Here is a 20,986-nt window from a genome sequence, read left to right on the forward strand (position 1 = left end):
AAAGAAAAAACTCGCTCACAGACTGAAAGAGTTTCTTTACTGAAAAGAAGAGACAATAAAAGTTTCACCTGCACTCAGTGTGGAAAGAGTTTCACATACAAACATCATCTCAAGAGACACATGAGGATCCACACTGGAGAGAAACCATTCACATGTGATCAGTACGGGAAGAGATTCACACAATCAGCAAACCTTAAGAACCACATGAGGATCCACACTGGAGAGAAACTGCATGAATGTGATCAATGTGGAAAAACATTTTCATGGGCTTCAGACCTGAAGAAGCACCTGAAAGTTCATACAAAGGAGAAACCATATTCATGTTCTTTCTGTGGAAAGAGTTTTTCTCATCTGCAGAGTTTAAAACTTCATCAGAAGATACACACTGGTGTGAGAGAGTATATGTGCTTTGAGTGTGAGAAGACTTTTATTACAGCTGCAGAATTGAAACGGCACCAGAGGATCCACACTGGAGAGAAACCTTACAAGTGTTCACACTGCAACAAGAGATTCAGTCGGTCAGCAAACCTGAAAACACATGAGAGGATCCACACTGGAGAGAAACCGTATCACTGCACTGCATGCGGGAAGAGTTTCACTCATTCATCTTCTCTACAGAGTCATAAAATAAACAATCACAATAAGTAGTTTAGCTTCAGGTTTCAAGTGCTACACCGCATCTCTTCTGTATTAATCTGTCATAAGAAACATCATCTAAACTTGTCACATTGAATAAAGTTCATCTTGAAGACCAGCAGTTTCTGTGAGATTCAGATCAACTCAAAGACAAGAGTTCCTCCCCAAAGAGCAATATCTAAAGTTTTATTATTGTGTACAATTTTGCTTTATGATATATAATAATATGATAATAATAAATAGTTTTAGTTACTTTACATTTTTAAATAGCCTATATTTGAAAGGGATTGCTAACAAACTGTAAAGATGAGTGTGTCAGTCATGCCAGAGTGAGAAGTATGTGTTTTTGTTTTTTCAATAGAGCTCTGTATTGCTAATGGAAGCACTCAGACTTAGAATAAAGTGAGATGATCTGCTGCTGATCCTGAATGGCTTGTTTAATGAGTGTTTATAGTCTGAGGCTCATCAATATTATCAGCTGCTGAAAATCCTCTAGGCCATGTTTCATGTTAATAGCTCCTGTTTTCACCTCATATTATGCAGATCTCCTGTAAATTGCCAGTTAAAGTTAATTTTATTCTTCTCATCAGACTTAAACTATGCAGTTATTATGATATCTTCAAGATACAAATGTCCTAACAGCATTTATTTCATCATTAGTCTGTGTTAGACTTTGTTCAAGTCTGTTGGCAAAAAATTTATAATCAGTATTTAACAAGTTTATCGGACATAGATTATCTGTTTATCTAGAGTTTTTTCGGGTTTAGGTAGTAACGTCATCAGCCCTTGTCTCTGTGTAGAGCTTAATGTGCCTTCTTCAACTAATTGTAAGAAAGTTTTAAATAATAATTCTTTTAAATCATCCAAAACAAATCTATAAAAGTTAGAAGTTAGCCCATCAGGACCGGGTGATTTATTTAATTTGTGGTTTTTCACAGCTATATTTGGCACTTGTTTTCTTTTTTTTTAATAATAAAGAAGAATGATGGAACATTACAAAAATATATTAACAAGTAAATCCAGAAACACAAAATATAATAGCAATCTTAAACTATAGAACAGTGTTTAAGAGGAGAAAATAAATAAAATAAACAAATAACCACATAGGAAAAACTAAATAATAAATAAAAATAGAAATCACAGAAACAACTAAACAAGAGTACAAATTTCCTTCCTTTTTTCTTAGGACATATTCAAAGATTGCAGTGGGGGAGCTATACAAAATATATATATATATATATATATATATATATATATATATATATATATATATATACATATATATATATATATATATATATATGTGTGTGTTATTATTATTTTATATAATTTGCATTAGAGACTTTTTCAAAGCTTCCATTTCTGATAAAAATAGATTACACTTTGGTATTCATTTCTCAAATTTATGTGTATGAATATAATATTTCCCTTGCAAAATTTAAAAGTTAACGGCATAATTTTTTTGTGAAAAAGTACAAATAACATATTTTAAAGATAGCATATAATTAACATTTATTTGCAGAAATAGAAAGGCACTAACATCAGACCAAAATCTAAGAGACAAATCACAATTATAAAACAAATGAATACAAAAATACATTTTTGAAAATAAAATACATAAAGCCGGTGGTATCTTGAATTGCTGATTGCAAAGAGACTTATCAATTTTGGGAGGACTCTTCTAACTAAAGTTGAATACTTATCTAGACTGATTTATCCAGCTTTTGCTTTAGCTCCCTCTTCAGTTATTATAAAAACAAGCAATCAAAAAATGTATGACTTTTTTTTGGAGGCACAAAACTCATTATATTAGAAAATCTGATATTATTAAAGTGTATATATAAGATCATCCAGTCACACTACCCTTATCAAATATTAAGAAATGAGTTAATCACACATTTGACAAAAACATTGTTAAATATTTCAGAACATCCTATCTAAAATGTCCTATTCTTCACAAGGTAAAAGAAATACAGTTTAAAATATTAAATGATATATATCCTTCCAATAAATGTCTGCACTCAGAATTTAATCTTGAAAAAGTGCCTTGTTATCTATGCACACATTTGCGTTTCTTAATTTGCATGTGTTGTGAGCATTTGCAGCGTTTCTGAATTTGCATGTGTTGTGAGCATTTGCAGCGTTTCTGAATTTGCATGTGTTGTGAGCATTTGCAGCGTTTCTGAATTTGCATGTGTTGTGAGCATTTGCAGCGTTTCTGAATTTGCATGTGTTGTGAGGATTTGCAGCGTTTCTGAATTTGCATGCGTTGTGAGCATTTGCAGTGTTTCTTAATTTGCATGTGTTGTGAGCATTTGCAGCGTTTCTGAATTTGCATGTGTTGTGAGCATTTGCAGCGTTTCTGAATTTGCATGTGTTGTGAGCATTTGCAGCGTTTCTGAATTTGCATGTGTTGTGAGCATTTGCAGCGTTTCTGAATTTGCATGTGTTGTGAGCATTTGCAGCGTTTCTGAATTTGCATGTGTTGTGAGCATTTGCCGCGTTTCTTAATTTGCATGTGTTGTGAGCATTTGCAGCGTTTCTGAATTTGCATGTGTTGTGAGCATTTGCAGCGTTTCTGAATTTGCATGTGTTGTGAGCATTTGCAGCGTTTCTGAATTTGCATGTGTTGTGAGGATTTGCAGCGTTTCTGAATTTGCATGCGTTGTGAGCATTTGCAGTGTTTCTTAATTTGCATGTGTTGTGAGCATTTGCAGCGTTTCTGAATTTGCATGTGTTGTGAGCATTTGCAGCGTTTCTGAATTTGCATGTGTTGTGAGCATTTGCAGCGTTTCTGAATTTGCATGTGTTGTGAGGATTTGCAGCGTTTCTGAATTTGCATGCGTTGTGAGCATTTGCAGTGTTTCTTAATTTGCATGTGTTGTGAGCATTTGCAGCGTTTCTGAATTTGCATGTGTTGTGAGCATTTGCAGCGTTTCTGAATTTGCATGTGTTGTGAGCATTTGCAGCGTTTCTGAATTTGCATGTGTTGTGAGCATTTGCCGCGTTTCTTAATTTGCATGTGTTGTGAGCATTTGCAGCGTTTCTGAATTTACATGTGTTGTGAGCATTTGCAGTGTTTCTTAATTTGCATGTGTTGTGAGCATTTGCAGTGTTTCTTAATTTGCATGTGTTGTGAGCATTTGCAGCGTTTCTTAATTTGCATGTGTTGTGAGGATTTGCAGCGTTTCTTAATTTGCATGTGTTGTGAGCATTTGCCGCGTTTCTTAATTTGCATGTGTTGTGAGCATTTGCAGCGTTTCTGAATTTACATGTGTTGTGAGCATTTGCAGTGTTTCTTAATTTGCATGTGTTGTGAGGATTTGCAGCGTTTCTTAATTTGCATGTGTTGTGAGCATTTGCAGCGTTTCTGAATTTACATGTGTTGTGAGCATTTGCAGTGTTTCTTAATTTGCATGTGTTGTGAGCATTTGCAGCACGTTTCTTAATTTGCATGTGTTGTGAGGATTTGCAGCGTTTCTTAATTTGCAGCGTTTCTTAATTCTTTGCGTTTATTCTTTCACTTTTTAAATTCTTACATTGTTTATATTTGGCATCTTTTAATTGTATGTGTTTTTCTATATTTCTGTGCCTGTATATTAATGAGAGAGAAGATAAATAATAATAAATAATGGACTTATTGATTTATTTCAGCTCACATCAGAGCATCAGGAAGAAGTGAAATCTGCAGAGACAGAGTTTATTGAAGGACAGAGAGAACATGAGAGATCCAGAACCCTGCAGAATGAAACACACTGAAGAACAAACAGGTTGGTATTTATTCTTCATCCTTCATCAGTGACACTGAAGAACATTTAAAGTTATCAGCAGTTCATCAGATTTAGTGTTTATAGTAGGATAAACCAGTAAATAATAATATATATATAAATGTTGAGAATGCATTATTGTAGCGTGAAAGTTGATGAATATAATTTAACAATGTTTAGTCATATTATTCAAATGTAAATTAGAAATGGCTAGGAATCGGATGCTTGGATGATTTGTAAATAACCTAGTTCATCTAATCGCTTGATCATACCCCTCTCAGAGATTTATCTAAACATACAGATGAAACAAAGTATATGATTTAGGGATGTTCATTTTAACCGGTTAAGTGTTAACCGTCCGTATGCAAAATATTTAAAAAGGTTTGCTGCATGTTTAAAATATGCTACGCCTATTTATAAAAACAAAACAAACAAAAAAACACAATTATATGTAAGTCTCATAAGTCGCCTTTTATTATTTCATTCAGAGATATGGGCCTAATGCTGAGGTGAAATTTAGAAACATTATAATAAACACTTTAAACAGCTAGGCTATTTTAGTTCCTCTCACTCCACAACAAATCCTTTCTATTTAACAGTATTTAGAAAAGAACAAGAAATACAAATATAAGAAGCTATAGCTACATAAATGACAAGCCAAAACTAATTAATTTACTCTAAAATGAAACTGAAACCAATGTTGGGTCTCTTTCAACACAAAATCAAATAGTTACGGGGCTGATGAGACGTGAGACGTGCGGATCCATGTGCAAAGCTTTATTATAAAACATGGTGAGACAGGCAGGGTCAAACAGTGGCAAACAGGTATGGCAAGGGCAAGACAAAGCAATCCGCGGAGCAAGCGTGGGTCAACGATCAGCGAACAGTATCCAAAGGGGCAAGGCAGAGAGATAGTCCAGAAACAGGAGCAATAGTCCAAACGGGGAGCGAACAGAGTCCAAACGGCAGAGGCAAAGGATAAATCCAGTAAACAAGGGCAGGGTCAGACACGGCAGGAACACAAGGCAAGACTAAGACTGTGACAATGACTATGGCTCTGTAAAGTAGCTATCGCTGGGTGAGTGATAAACGCTAAACAATACTCGGCCCTGATGCTTCTTCTTCTTCTTTATTGTTTTTAACGGCGGTTGGCAACCTGCTTTTGGTGCATTACCGCCACCTTCTGCTCCGGAGTGTGACGGAGTCAGACAATAGGCTTACAATCTAGTTTCCTCATAAAAAAAAATAATAATAATAAAAAAAAAAAAACCTTATAACACTTAGACACAATCATTCTTTACCCAACATACTTTCCCATTTCCCTGTTTATCTTCATAACCTATTAAACAAACCTGTTTCCTTTAAGAAATTTAACAATATTCTAACCTGTGCTCTGTCTTCTATGTTCAACAATCCTTTTAATGTTAATTCCTGCACCCCTAATTCCCTCACATTATCATTCTCTGTTCCTCATACCTCCTACATCTTATAACTACGTGCTCCACTGACTCCTCTTCTTGACACCACTCACACAAGCCTGTCTCGTGTTTTCCTATCAATTTTAGTGATTTGTTTAGAGCTCCGTGCCCCAGTCTTAACCTTGTCAATACAATTTCCTCTCTCCTGTTCCCACCACCTAACCTAGTTATTTTTACACTCTTTTGAATTTGATATAAATGCCTTCCTTTCTCCTCTCTATCCCACCTTTCTTGCCACATTTGGTTAGTTTTTTCCCAGATGATACTTTTGACCTCTGCTTTACTTATTTTAATTTGCATTTCTATATTTCCCTTCTTTAAAGCCTTCTTTGTCAATTCATCCACCTGCTCATTCCCTTTCACCCCTACATGTGCTGGAACCCACATAAATTGTACCAGTCCTCCTTTATTTGCTATCCTTGTAACTGACTGAAGGACTTCATATAATATATCCTGACGGCTTTTTGAGTGAAAAGACCTTAAACTCACTAGGACTGAAGATGAATCAGATAATATCAGCACCTTTTCTTGTCTTGTTTTTTCCACCCACCTTAACGCAACTAATATTGCCACCATTTCCACTGTGTAAACTCCTAAAAAATCTGATGTTCTTCTATTAATTCCTATTCCTTTAGCAGGAATTGCCACCCCATATCCTGTCACTCCTGTCTCAGGTTTCTTAGAACCATCTGTATATATATGTATGAATTCTTTATAGTCTTTATTTATGTGGCGCTTGAATGCATTTACCAAATCTATTTGATCTTTTCCTTTCCTTTTTAACTCTAATAAATACCAGTCAATATCAGGCCAAACAAGTACCCATGGAGCCACCATCGGATATACAACTACAGGGCTCATCTTCATATCAAATACTCCAAATTCTTTTGCTACCTCATTGCCTATTCGACTAAAATTATCTCCGTTATATCTTGCATTCTCCCATGTCTCCTGCAACACTACTTTTGTGGGATGGAAATCATTATGTCCCTGCAAATTAGCCCAATAATTTGTCATCAACTGCCTCCTTCTTAATGCTAACGGCATTTCTCCCATTTCTACTTGTAGTGCAGGTACTGGTGAAGTTTTAAAAGCACCACTACACCCTCTTAATGCCTGTGCCTGAATCATATCTAGTTTCTTTAATAGAGATTTGGCTGCTGAACCATAAGCTACACTGCCATAATCCAACACAGATCTTATCAGTGCCACATATACTGTTTTTAATGCAGAGCAACTAGCTCCCCATTCCCTACCTGTCAAACATCTCATCACATTAATTACTTTTTTACATTTTCCTTCTATTTTCTTTATATGATCTGCCCATGTTAACCGTGAATCAAAAATAACTCCCAAAAATGTGAATGCTTCAACCCTTTCTAATTCTTTCCCATACATATTTAACTTCATCCCTTCCTTACTTTGTTTCCTGGTGAAAAAGACTGTTTGTGTTTTTTCTATTGAGAATTTAAACCCCCAATCATATCCCCACTCCACCACCTCATCAATTGCTCCTTGTACTTTCCTGATTGCATGCTCCATATTCCTTCCTCTTTTCCACAAAGCTCCATCATCCGCAAACAGTGACCTCCCTATATCCATTGGCACCTTTGTGAAGACATCATCAATCATGATGATAAAAAGTAGTGGGCTAATCACACTGCCTTGAGGCGTTCCATTGCCCACAGCATACTGACTTGACCTGACTGACCCTATTCGCACTTCGATTTTCCTTTCAAACAAAAAATTCTTTATCCAGTTAAAAACTCTTCCACCTACACCCATCAAATGCAACTTTATTAACACTCCTTCCTTCCACATCATGTCATAAGCTTTTTCTATATCAAAAAACACTGTTATGACTGATTCCTTATTGGCCTGAGCCTTTCTTATTTCATTTTCTAGTCTTATCACCGAATCCATGATACTCCTTCCTTTCCTAAAACCACTTTGATAGTTTGCTAACTTTCCACTTTTTTCTAGTATATACGATAACCTTTCTTTTATCATCCTTTCCATAATTTTGCAAACATTTGATGTTAATGCTATTGGCCTATAACTTGTGGGTTTAGAAGGATCCTTGCCGGGTTTCCTTATTGGAATGACTACTGCCTCTTTCCATGCATTCGGTAATCTTCCCTCCTCCCACACTGTTATAAAGGTGCAGTAACTTTAAGAGCGCTCCTTTCCCTAGATGTTTTAGCATCACGTAGCATATCTGATCTTTCCCTGGAGATGTTGGTTTAGCTCTATTTATTGCTCTCATCAACTCTGCCATATTAAAAGGTTCATCTATTTTATCATCAGTTTTTCCCCTCCAGTCTAACACACCTGGATGCTGATCCATTGTTCTTTCCTTTCTCACTCTGCATACTTCTGACAGATTATCTGAACTGTGAATTTTTACAAATGCCTTTGCCATTATCTCTGCCTTATCCTTATTGGAGATTGCTGTTCCTTCCTCAGTAATTATAGCTGGGATTTCCCATTCCCTCCTTACTCCTCCCATCCTTTTTATCATTCCCCAAACCTCTCCCACAGGTGTTGATCTTCCTATTTCATTGCAAAATTTCTTCCAACTTGCCCTTTTTGCTTGACGTACTGTTCTTCTCACTATTGCCTGTGCCTTCTTATACTGGATCAAATGCTGCATGTTATGGGTGTTTTTAACTAGTTTAAATGCCCTATTCCTGTTTTTAACAGCCTGACGACACTCTTCTGTCCACCATGGAACCAGTTTTTTATTCCTCCTTTGTTTACTCTTGGGAATAGATCCACCTGCTGCCAAGATAATTGCTGAAGTTATCTGATTGTTTATTTCATCTATATTTCCAGAAAAGTCTATCCTTGATAATGATTCCTCACTTAACTTCTGGAATTTTACCCAATCTGCTCTTCTAAAACCCCATTTTGGAATTCCTTCACCTGATCTTATTTCCACTCGCTCTCCCACTGAGCATGATACTGGGTAGTGATCGCTTCCCACTGTTGTATTGTTCCCCCCATATTTTACTGTGAGCATTAAAATCTGCACACCATATTACTTTTTGTCTATTATTTCCTTGTATCCTTAATAACTTATCTATTTCCAACCTTTTACAAGGATTATAGTAATTTATTATAACCATTTCCTCCCCTCTTTCCCACACTACTACCACAATGTATTCTAGATCCTCTCCCTTTTCTAGTACCCTATATGGAATATCTTGCTTAATAAATGTAGCACATCCTCCTCCTCCTCCTCCTCCCCGTCCAGCATTATCTCTGTCATTCCTTATACCTATATAACCCTGAATCACAAACTCTAAATTTGGTTTTAACCAAGTTTCTTGGATACATACTACAGGCCCTGATGCTGAGGAAGTCCATGGCTTAAATAGTGTGTGTGATTGTGAAATGAGCATCAGGTGTGTGTGATGAGTGAATGGTGACAGCTGTGATCTGTGCAATGCATAGTGGGAAATGGAGTCCAGTGTGCTGTGTAGTGTGAGAGTCAATGTGGTGAACGGGTGACCTCTGGTGGTGGTAAACACTGACATTCGTGATTTGTGACACAAATGTTTCCGTATTCACAATGTATCTGAATGCCATTATTGTGTGTGTGTATATTATATTATATTATATTATATTCAAGGTAGCAAAGCTTAACTGTGCGCAGCTCCAGCGCAATCACTTGATTTGTTTCCTTCTAACTGTGGAAGCAACTACTCCTTTTAGTCATAAATATAATCTGAAAGTTTTACTTTTATTTGTGTACATTCACAATAAAAACTAATCTTTATGCTTAAAAATATATATTTTTTTATTTGTATTGATTTTAAATTATTTTAATGTAACACTTTTTTATGATTTAATTGTTAGCTTTTTATTAAACTCACAATCCCAGTTTGGGAAACTTTGATGTAATGTTTAAAGCACTTTATGTTGTTAATAACAACACATGGAGTATAGTTTTTACTCTTTGTGTGTTTGTCAATATGGTATAAGATTGTTTAAATCATTTACATCAAGTAGATAAAGTAATCTAAAAGTAGTCTGAATAGATTACCTAAAATGTGTAATGGATTACGTTACTAACTATAATTTGTCATGTAATTTAGAATCAGTAATGGATTATAATTAATAAGTAATCAACCAGCTCTGTGTGTAGAGCGTGTCTACAAATAATATTTCTTTCTTTTTTTAATAGATTTTAGTATCGTCTTTTTTGTCAACAAAATCGTATGTTGATATAGTCGTAGTTATTGTTTATTGTCCTTATTGTCGTCTTGTCTTCGTCTCATCTTAGTCGTAGGAAAAAAGCTCGTCATAGTTTTCATTAATGAAATTAACACTACTGGTCAAGTTTCATATATAAGTTTCTTTAAGTCACACAGAATGCACTCACATCTCTGAAGCTCACAGCCGCCGTCTTGTGCTCCTCATCCAGTGTGGAGTTGATCAAACACTGAATAGTTCTCACTACAAAAACATGGGCTTGTGTCCATATTTTTAATATAGATCATTGTACATATTTCATAATTTTGCATGGTCAGCTTTCACTTCACATTTCTCTGATTTGTTTTTGATTTATTTATATTGTAACGTTTTTACTTTAATTTCAGATCTGATGGAGGAGAATGAGGCGAGTGAAAAGCAGAAACATCATCTTGGCAAAACCAGTGAAAAAACTCGCTCGCAGATTGAAAGAGTTTCTTTACTGAAAAAAAGAAACAAGAAAAGTTTCCCCTGCACTCAGTGTGGACAGAGTCTGGCAACCAAATTTACTCTGTGTTCACATGAGGATCCACACTGGAGAGAAACCATTCAGATGTGATCAGTGTGAGAAGAGCTTCGCAGATTTAGCAAGCCTGAAGAAACACGTGAACATCCACACCAGAGACAAACTGCACCCATGTGATCAGTGTGGAAACACATTTGTAAGAGCTTCACACCTGAAGAAGCACCTGAAAGTTCATTCAAAGGAGAAACCACATTCATGTTCTTTGTGTGGAAAGAGCTTTTCAGAGCTGGGGAATTTCAAACTACATCAGAAGAGACACACTGGTGTGAGAGAGTATATGTGCTTTGAGTGTGAGAAGACTTTTATTACAGCTACAGATTTGAAACGGCACCAGAGGATCCACACTGTTTCACTCAAACATCTACTACACAAACACACACAAACATTCAGAGTAAGTAGATCATCTTCAGATCCAGGACTTTCAGGTCTGATTCTGCATCCTCAGCAAACATGACGCACACGTTCCAGTGGTGTATTAAGTCCACCCTCGGCCCATATTCAAAGAAAATGCTATTGGTTAAAGTGGGCTCCAACTCAGTTAAGTTAACAACTTTATTAATCCCACAAGGGGCAATTCAAGTAGGTTAGTAGCATCATATAACAAACAGTGTTAAATCATATAACAAAAAGTGTTTTTTCTGAGGTAAATAACATTAGGTGACTATTCATAAGCTGTTTGATTGTTATTATAAATGCTTGGAAAAAATATATAATGTTTTCAAGTACATTCGTTATTTGTAGTGAACCAGCCACACAATAATTATAAGCTTTGTTACTTTTATTATAACACAATCTCATCTTTCAAGTTCTGCCGATTTTATCATGAAATGCATACAACATATGTTTTTATTATAGATTCAGATTTGAAAATGAGTGCTCTGCTCAGAGTAAAAGAAGTAAAAGTAAAAGAGGAGAATTAAAATGAAAGAAGAATTAAAGCGGTGCAGCAGCTACCACAGTTTCTTTACATTAATTATTTTATTTGATTAGGCTGCAGCGTTTGCATGTACTTAAAAATTATACAGTTCTACAGCAGCAATATATAAATGCATGCAATAAATTATGGAGCCCTGCATGTTACATGCAGACAAAAATATATTTACAGGAGTGATGATGATATTACTGCGCCGAGGTCGAAGTGCTCTTCTGCCATACATTATAGTTATATTTTAACCGCTTAGAAAATCACCACATTTAATTTTGAAAACATGGAAGTGTTTGGTGGCTTCTAAATTCATCCCTGTTTGGATCCTAAGGACTGAATGGTGCTAAGCTAAACGCTAGCATAGTGGCGGCGCGCGCTTGAGCGATTAAGTGCACGCACTGAGACGATAGAGGTACATATCAACTCGTCTAAGCTGAGAGAAGAACATATTGGATTATGGAAAAACAGTGGCGTTTTCCTTTAAATGGTATTTTAATATTATGAACAAAAATATTTTTTGTTCGTTCTTCAAGTACTGTCCTCCTTTGTAAAATTAAAAATGTAAGAAAACACACTTGATGACAAGCAAAAACTTATTTTAAAATCTAAAAAGTAAAAGTTTGTGTTTACATTATAAACAGTACACATTCATTTATTGTGTATATAAATACACACACATACCAGTATATATTTTGAATATTTACGTTAATATTTTTATAAATTTAAATAATATTTAATATAAATATTTTTAATATATAAACAAAAGTTTTCTTAAATATATACATGCATGTGTTTGTATTTATATATATACACAAAAACAGTAAACACTCATATATTATGTAAACTAAAACTTTTATTTTGGATGATGAATCGTTTGACAGCACTAATAATCATAGACACAAATGAACCATCAAATGTATGTTAAGTTATCCCTCCTTGAACATAACCACATACATTCTGTACAATGTGTCGACAGTCAATGACATAAAAACACATTCAATTACCATCATAGCCAGCAGAATAGTGACCAGCAATCACCATTATATCATTTATATATATATATTTTACTGATGTAGGAAAAGTCACAAAGTCTCATGAAAAACATACTTTTCTTCAAATTGTGAATAAAATAATTGTGAATAAAACGACACAAACAGTGAGTAAAAGACAGCATTTCTAAACACTGAAGCTGTCAGTCAGTTCAGCTCAAACTCACTGTGTGTGAAAACTCCTGTTTTAATCAATTCATCTGACAAAACTGCACAATCCATCTTTTATTCACATTGTGTTTCTGCTGTGTTTGTTGTAATGAGAGGATTTGTGTTTGTTAGCAACAGACAGACACATAGCTCACTTAATATAACATTAAATACAATAACAATGTGTATAAAATATAACAGATCATATATATGGTTTTAGTAACATGGAAAGTTCACATGACTTTATATCTTTTGATACATTTAAGTGCTGCACTTGACAATCACATTTAAACATTTGAATCATTTTGGATGAGTTTAATACAAATATTATTAAACTGAAGATCCAGACAGACTCATCTGAGCTTCTTCCTCTGTTCCAGCTTTAAATGAAACAAATTGATCATTAACATTAATCATGTAATATCATGTTTCTAACACACATGCTGCATTATCTCATTGTAAAGTCTGAGTCTCTTCACCTGTATGGATCACATTTACACATTTATCACACATTTATTTCTCCTCATAGACACAGTAGTGAAGCTCTTCTGTGGATCCTCACCTGATGTTTACTGCTCCTCTCAAGACCACTTCAGATTATGATATACAGCATTTTTTATCTTCTGATGGTGGATGTTTATCTACACTGTAAGGTGGAACAGAAGAGAAGTGGTCAGAAGATCAACTATGCTATTTTTGTGATATCAAAACATATAGATATCTTCTGGTGAGACACAGGAATTCATTTGTTGCGTGACTCAGTGCATTATGGGTATTCTCTAGCTGTTGGGCATACATCAGTTGTATACTCGTTATTGCGGTGCATTGTGGGATTGAATAAGTGCACTCGATAATGTTCACTAAACTTTTGGACACCACTGAAAATGGCTGTCCACTCAAAAAGTGCCCTATTTAAGCGTACGGGGTGATTTCTGACACAGGGTTTGTGTTTTTAAAAGGCTTTCCTCTCAAATAACATTGTATGACCTCATCTTTATTAATGTGGAGAAAAGACGTGTAATTAATGATACAATTTTTAATTAATGATACAGATTTCTGTTAAAGATGGCCTCATCTGGAAAGCATCTGCTGTACAAACAGTTTATATCCATTCATACAGAGACTACATTATGTCTTAAATGTGTGTGTGTGTGTGTGAGTGTGAGTGTGAGTGTGTGTATGTGTGTGTGTGTGTGTATGCTTATGTGGTTTATGAGGACACAAATTTGTATAATGACATGGGTATGACAGAGGTATTACAATATGAAGGTGGTTTATGAGGACACTGTCTATGTCCCCGTAATTCAAAAGGCTTAAAAAAAACATACTAAATGGTGTTTTTTTGAAAATCTAAAAATGCACAAAGTCTCCTGTGAGGGCTAAGTTTAGGTGTAGGGTTGGTGTAGGGCAATAGCACACACAGTTTGTTCAGTATAAAAACCATTACGCCTATGGAGAGTCCCCATAAACCACAAAAACCAACGTGTGTGTGTGTGTGTGTGTTTGTGTGAGTGTGAGAGTGTGTGTGTGTGTGTGTGTGTGTGTGTGTGTGTGTGTGTGTGTGTGTGTGTGTGTGTGTGTGTGTGTGTGTGAGAAAGTGACAGTTGAGATTCAAATTCAGGAACATTCCGTCAAGCAGCTGTTTCTGTATAAAGCTCTGACAGAGTGCTTCTGTTCTCTTTCCTCCTTTGTGTTAAACATTATCAACTTTACATTTCATTCAGACACAAACACTTTGAAATAAAGCTTGATGATAATTTGATCAACTCTTTTCACAAATATTTGAAAGTATATATTTGTTCCCATATCAGAGGTAAATGAATCTCTTTAATATCACAAAGTGAAGTTTACTCACCTCAGTTCACAGTTTGAGTCTCGTAGCACATCAATGAGCTTCTGCTTTGAGTCTCCAATCTTATTATCACTCAGATCAAGCTCTTTTAGAAACTGCAGTGCTTTTGTGTTTCTCAAAGACTGAGTTAAAGAAGAAACATCTGTAATGCCACAGTTATAAAGACTAGAAAGAGACAAACAGAGGAAGAGAGATCATCTTACAAACAAATCATTAATGAGAAGAATTACTCAAATATAAAGTGAACTCAGACTCATCATGAGATATTGAGTATAAAGTGTTTGGGTTTAAACTGTTGAAGTGATTTTTCATCATTTTATTCTTGTGTGTGAAAGTTACTGACCTCAATGTCTTCAGTTTACAGTGTGAATCCTTCAGTACGTCACATAAGTGATTCACTCCTGTGTTTGTTATTTGATTCCCGCTCAGGTCCAGTTCTCTCAGGTGTGATGGGTTTGATTTCAGAGCTGAAGTCACAGCAGAACATCCTTCATCTGTCATTTCACAGTATCTTAACCTACATTTGGCAGAAAGAGTGAGAGCAGAAAATAAAACCGAAGAAAACAAATCACATAATCGTCACGAGCAAGTAAACAGACGGAGGAAGAGAGATCATGTTTATTTCACCAGATCACAAAATACTGAGGTGAAACACTTTGTACAAATATAATGTGAACCCATCATTGATCAAATATAATGTGAACTCATCATTGATCAAATATAATGTGAACTCGTCATTGATCAAATATAATGTGAACTCGTCATTGATCAAATATAATGTGATCTCATCATTGATCAAATATAATGTGAACTCGTCATTGATCAAATATAATGTGAACTCGTCATTGATCAAATATAATGTGAACTCGTCATTGATCAAATATAATGTGAACTCGTCATTGATCAAATATAATGTGAACTCGTCATTGATCAAATATAATGTGAACTCGTCATTGATCAAATATAATGTGAACTCGTCATTGATCAAATATAATGTGAACTCGTCATTGATCAAATATAATGTGAACTCGTCATTGATCAAATATAATGTGAACCCGTCATTGATCAAATATAATGTGAACCCGTCATTGATCAAATATAATGTGAACTCGTCATTGATCAAATATAATGTGAACTCGTCATTGATCAAATATAATGTGAACTCGTCATTGATCAAATATAATGTGAACTCGTCATTGATCAAATATAATGTGAACTCGTCATTGATCAAATATAATGTGAACTCGTCATTGATCAAATATAATGTGAACTCGTCATTGATCAAATATAATGTGAACTCGTCATTGATCAAATATAATGTGAACTCGTCATTGATCAAATATAATGTGAACTCGTCATTGATCAAATATAATGTGAACTCGTCATTGATCATTGGTGATTTTAATCATTTTATTCTTGTATGTGAATGTTACTGACCTCAATGTCTCCAGTTTACAGTGTGAATCCTTCAGTACGTCACATAAGTGATTCACTCCTGTGTTTTTTATTTGATTCACACTCAGGGTCAGTTCTCTCAGGTGTGATGGGTTTGATTTCAGAGCTGAAGTCAGGATGAGACACTGTTTCTCTGTAATACTGCATCCACACAGACTGAAGACAGAAAGAGAAAAGACAATGAATCAGACAAGTGTCAAGTTCATGTGAGAGTAATTCATCATGTGTTAATATCATACAGTACAATAATCAGAACATTGCCAAAAACTTTATTATATGACCATAAACAAAAACAGAAGAAACAAAGATTAACAAAGTAGATTAAGAAATAGGATCAACTATAAAACTACTTAAAAATAACATTAACAGACCTGCCAACCTTTAACATTTTTTTGGAGAACAATTTGTGTGATTCTCCCACGAAACAAAATAATGTGACAAAATATCATTGCTGCAGTCTATTTAAAAGTGTTTAATTTGAACGAATTATTAAACATTTAAATTAATATGTATTTATAATATATTTAGTTCATATTAAAATGATGAAAAAGTGGTTTGAATGAATGATTTAATGTCTATATAATACTATAATACTTCACTTGTTTCTTTACTGGATGAATCAGTTTTTAAACAAATCTCTTGATTCAATCACAAATACATTTTTATGTCACGTGTCGCCACCTACCGGCCAAACAATGCAATCGACACAAACGTTATTTGAAGCCCAGTTAACTTTCAAAAGGTCTATTTTGATCGCTCCCATAAACATCAGTGTTTATATCTGAACTATTAACTTATGAATGACTGTAATAGAGAAATAATACTGTGTTTGTGGATCTGTTACTCAAACATGGTAACTGTCTGCTCTGTCAGCAGCTGAATGTTCAGGCAAGACTTTATTAAAGGTTTATTAGACACGGGCGAAGCTCTAGTGCAAATATATCAGTATTTATCCAAGTACCTGCACTTTTTTGGACTAAAAGCCCTAATATTAGGATACTGTTCAGCGAGTGCAGCTATATGAACACAAATAAAGCGCAGCAGATCTGACTGAATATGAATGTGTGCTTTTATTCTGTTCACAGTTCGTCTAGAATATCAATGCGATCACGTCGACTCCAGAGGATTAAGTTAACTCAACTCAATATTTTAACTTTCCACATCCACCACAACCTGTTTACCTTAGTTGCAAGAAATCAGACGGCTGGAGTAAAAAAGGTACGAGACCGAGCGGGATTTTGTTTTGCTCTCTATTTGTAGCCTCTTTCTAATGATAGGTTAGGCATTTGTCCATCATCCCACTCTCTAGATGGGGAATGAGCCCAGCGCTCTGATTGGTCGAAGTGCTCTTTCAATGCTGCGCGTGCACAAAGCCGTCACCAGGTTTTTGCATAGTTTAAAGAGACAAATCGTACCTGCGTACTTTGAGATCAAAATGCGTACAGGTTGGCAGGTCTGCATTAAAATGTGAAAATTGAGTTTAAATGTGAGAAATCAATAAAGCTTTGTTCCTGAATTATAATTTACCTCAAATATATTTTAAGAGTACTCTATCATCAATACACATTTATTTAAATTTTTTTGTAATGGTCATTCTTTATTGTACAGTATGTCTGAGTGAATGCAAAAATAAATAAAAACACAAATGTATGGCAGGATTTAATTTGGTCCATTAACAGTTAATTGGATTGCTATCGTTTGTTATTCCTGTGATCTCTGGTGATTGACAGATTTTTTTTTAATTCACCATGAAATTAAACTTGACAGATATTATTTTTTATGGAATATTGCAGTGTTTAAATGATTTATTTGTGCACATAATGTATTTCTAATTTATTCTAATCCTGTAGAGTATAATGATACTAACTCTAGTTTCTCCAGCTTGAATTGTGGGTTCATCAGTAGATCACTGAGGTTTTTCACTCCAGAGTCTCCGAGTTTATTCCAGCTCAGGTCCAGTTCTCTCAGGTGTGATGGGTTTGATTTCAGAGCTGAAGTCACAGCAGAACATCCTTCATCTGTCATTTTACAGCCACTTAATCTACATTGAGAGAAGAGAGAAGAAAACTATTTAATAAAGTCACAATGTCTTGATAAAACAAAAAACAGAGGAAGAGTGCCCAAATATCTTTGCATAATTTTCCACAATTTGGTCTTCAAAACAGAAAAACAAACAGGGATGGGCAGTATTTCAAATACATGGATTTAAATACTATTTTGTATTTAAATACCTTTGAAAAAAAATATTTTGTATTTAAATACATTTAATCTTAGTATTTTTGTATTTTCAAAATACATAAACTACGTTTTTCCAATCAACCTCTTTATTAGACTGCTGCTGGATTTGTTAGATGAATATTGTCACACAATTGGCTCCATAGGGCTGGACCAAGTAAACATTCAGCAGTCACTGCAGAAGATAGAGACTAAATTTAACTGAAGTCTATTCAAAAGTTGTATGAATCTATTCTAAGAAGGTTGGAAGCTGTATTAAAGGCAAATAATGGTAAACGCAATAAAATTCTGGCTATTTCTAATGTGTTCACATTATTTTCTTCAACCCCTGAATACTTAAAGGGATAGTTCACCCAAAAATGAAAATTACCCCATGATTTGCTCACCCTCAAGACATCCTCGATGTATATGAATTTCTTCTTTCAGACAAATATAATTAGAGTTATATTAAAAAATATCCTGGCTCTTCCAAGCTTTATAGCGTGGGGTTGGACTCAAATGAGAATTAAAACAGACTACTGTAACATTACTAGTCATGTAACACATGAAATGATGTAAGATACTCACATCAGTGTGTTGAGTTGAGAGTGTTTATCCTGCAGTAGAGCAGCGATCTGATTCACTCGTGTGTCTCCTAGTTTATGTTTACTCAGATTCAGCTCTCTCAGGAGTAACGGGTTTTTACCCACAATTCCAGTCACATACTGACAGGCTTCATCTGCAGCAGGACCCACAAACCTGCAGAAGAGAAGATGAAGCAGGATTCAATTCAATGTGCATCGCATCACAAAACATTTAAAGATGATCAAACATTGTTTGTAACGAAAAGCTCTAGTTCAAGTTTAAACAGTTAAGAAAGACAAAAGTCAAAAGTAAATTCTTTAAAAGAAACTCAGGGGCAAAAGCTCACTAGATCATGATTCTCAAAATTCTCAAAGATATTTCTGGCTTTAAGCAGGATAAGAGGAAAGTTAGCAAAGGGATAACTATCTTGTGACAGCTAAGCATTCATAGCCATATATTTAGTTGATCTTTTGATGCTGGCTCTTCCTATTATTATGTAGCAGAATTCACCAAACACTGGATTGCTGATCCACTAACAGGAACATGATCTGGGTTTAGATCATCTCTGGATAGTTTTATTAACTGATGTCTGTGTTGATGCAACAGTAATTCTGCTCATTATGAGAGAACTGCAGGTTCAGACGTGTGTGTGTGTGTGTGTGTGTGTGTGCTGAATTATCCTGACACACATCACATGTTTGTGGCCTGTTATAGATCTGCTGTAGTAGATCTACAGTGTTGTAAATCTGAGCTTGATGGAAATTAATGTACAGTGCATTCAGTAACATTTAAACAATCAGGATAATAAATCACACTGAATATGTTTTTCATAAGAAATGTCCAAAATAACACAATCATAAATGATAATTGAGGCACCAAAATACTGAATAACCTGTAACTTTTAACACAACTAAACTGTGGTGACATTTATCATCAAAACAACAGCAGCAGCATCTGTATCTTATTGAATTAGTGAAATATAATATAATATGATAATATTTATGTATAATATAAATAATTCACATGCGTATCATTTATTTAGTATTATTTCATGACGTCTCACCTCAGTGTCTTCAGTTGACAGTTTGGATCCTGTAGTAAATCACTGAGCTGCTTCACTCCTGATTGTCCAGGATCATTTCCTGTGAGATCCAGCTCTATCAGGTGTGAAGGGTTTGATCTCAGAGCTGAAGCCAGAGCTGTATAACCTTCTTCAGTGATACTGCAGTCTGAAAGTCTATAAAAAAAATATGTTATTCTTCCTTATAACACAGCTTGTCACACAAGAGAGAGAGAGAGAGAGAGAAAGAGAGAGAGAGAGAGAGAAAGAAAGACTTTTTAAAATAATTTATTTTACATTACAAACATTTTCAAAAACTAATTCTATAAGTCACTACCAATTAAAAAAGAGGTCTTCATCCTCCACAAAAACCAAGACCTTATTTAAACACCACTTATTCTCAAACATCAATTCATCACTATTTGCTCGATAATATTCATATTCCAGTCGAATCCTAGATTCAACTAATGCTTTAAACAAATTGACCATATTAACTTCCTGACCTTCCATTTCAATTCTATAAGCCTTCCAGATAGCTAGCTTTGCTTGTCCAAGCAAAAAATTTGAAAAAGTACAAATCTCTTTCTTATTACGAGAGTATTCATACCCATATATAAACATTATTTTTGAAAAATGTAAACCTAACTTGCTAAAAATTCCATCCAAAATATTAAAAAGAGGGAATAATTTACAACATACACAAAAAATATGAAAAACAGTGTCAGGTTCTTTACACACAGTGAAGAAACTGAAAATTTACATTTAAACAAAAAAACTTTTGTTGCCAACGAACAATGCAAAATCCGCCACTGCAAGTCACCAGACCTTTTTGGAAGAGGATTTTTATACAAAGAATGCCAAGAAGGTGATCTATTTTCAGATGTAGAAAAAAAAGCTCTCCATTTTGTATCTCTCCTTTCTCTTAACTGTCCAACAAAAAATGACTTTACACAAACATTATATAAATTTTCTTTGCATGCTATAGAAAAAGGAAAACTTTGTAACCCTTTAAAAGACAGCAACATATTATCA

The 20,986-nt window shown here is 34.7% G+C and overlaps 1 protein-coding gene across 13 annotated transcripts in view; it reads right to left on the bottom strand.

Moving 5' to 3' along the window:
* The window catches only part of LOC306874474 (uncharacterized protein), a 207,065-nt gene that overhangs the window by 57,509 nt on the left and 128,570 nt on the right, over positions 1–20,986 (bottom strand). For 9 of the 13 annotated variants that reach the window (XM_079424545.1, XM_079424552.1, XM_079424553.1 and 6 more), the window contains 7 exons: positions 18,898–19,068; positions 17,963–18,136; positions 16,078–16,251; positions 14,984–15,157; positions 14,644–14,805; positions 13,351–13,434; positions 12,427–13,168 (listed from right to left, as the gene is read on the bottom strand). In XM_079424545.1, coding sequence (XP_079280671.1) covers positions 13,386–13,434; positions 14,644–14,805; positions 14,984–15,157; positions 16,078–16,251; positions 17,963–18,136; positions 18,898–19,068 — 904 coding nt within the window. In that variant the 3' untranslated portion in view covers positions 12,427–13,168; positions 13,351–13,385. Of the gene's footprint in view, positions 1–12,426; positions 13,169–13,350; positions 13,435–14,643; positions 14,806–14,983; positions 15,158–16,077; positions 16,252–17,962; positions 18,137–18,897; positions 19,069–20,986 lie in introns of those variants that run through there. The other 4 variants (XM_079424547.1, XM_079424550.1, XM_079424554.1 and 1 more) reach the window with 4 other exon arrangements.

The sequence above is a fragment of the Barbus barbus genome (genome assembly GCF_936440315.1).
Source record: "Barbus barbus genome assembly, chromosome: 9".
Classification (NCBI taxonomy): domain Eukaryota; kingdom Metazoa; phylum Chordata; class Actinopteri; order Cypriniformes; family Cyprinidae; genus Barbus; species Barbus barbus.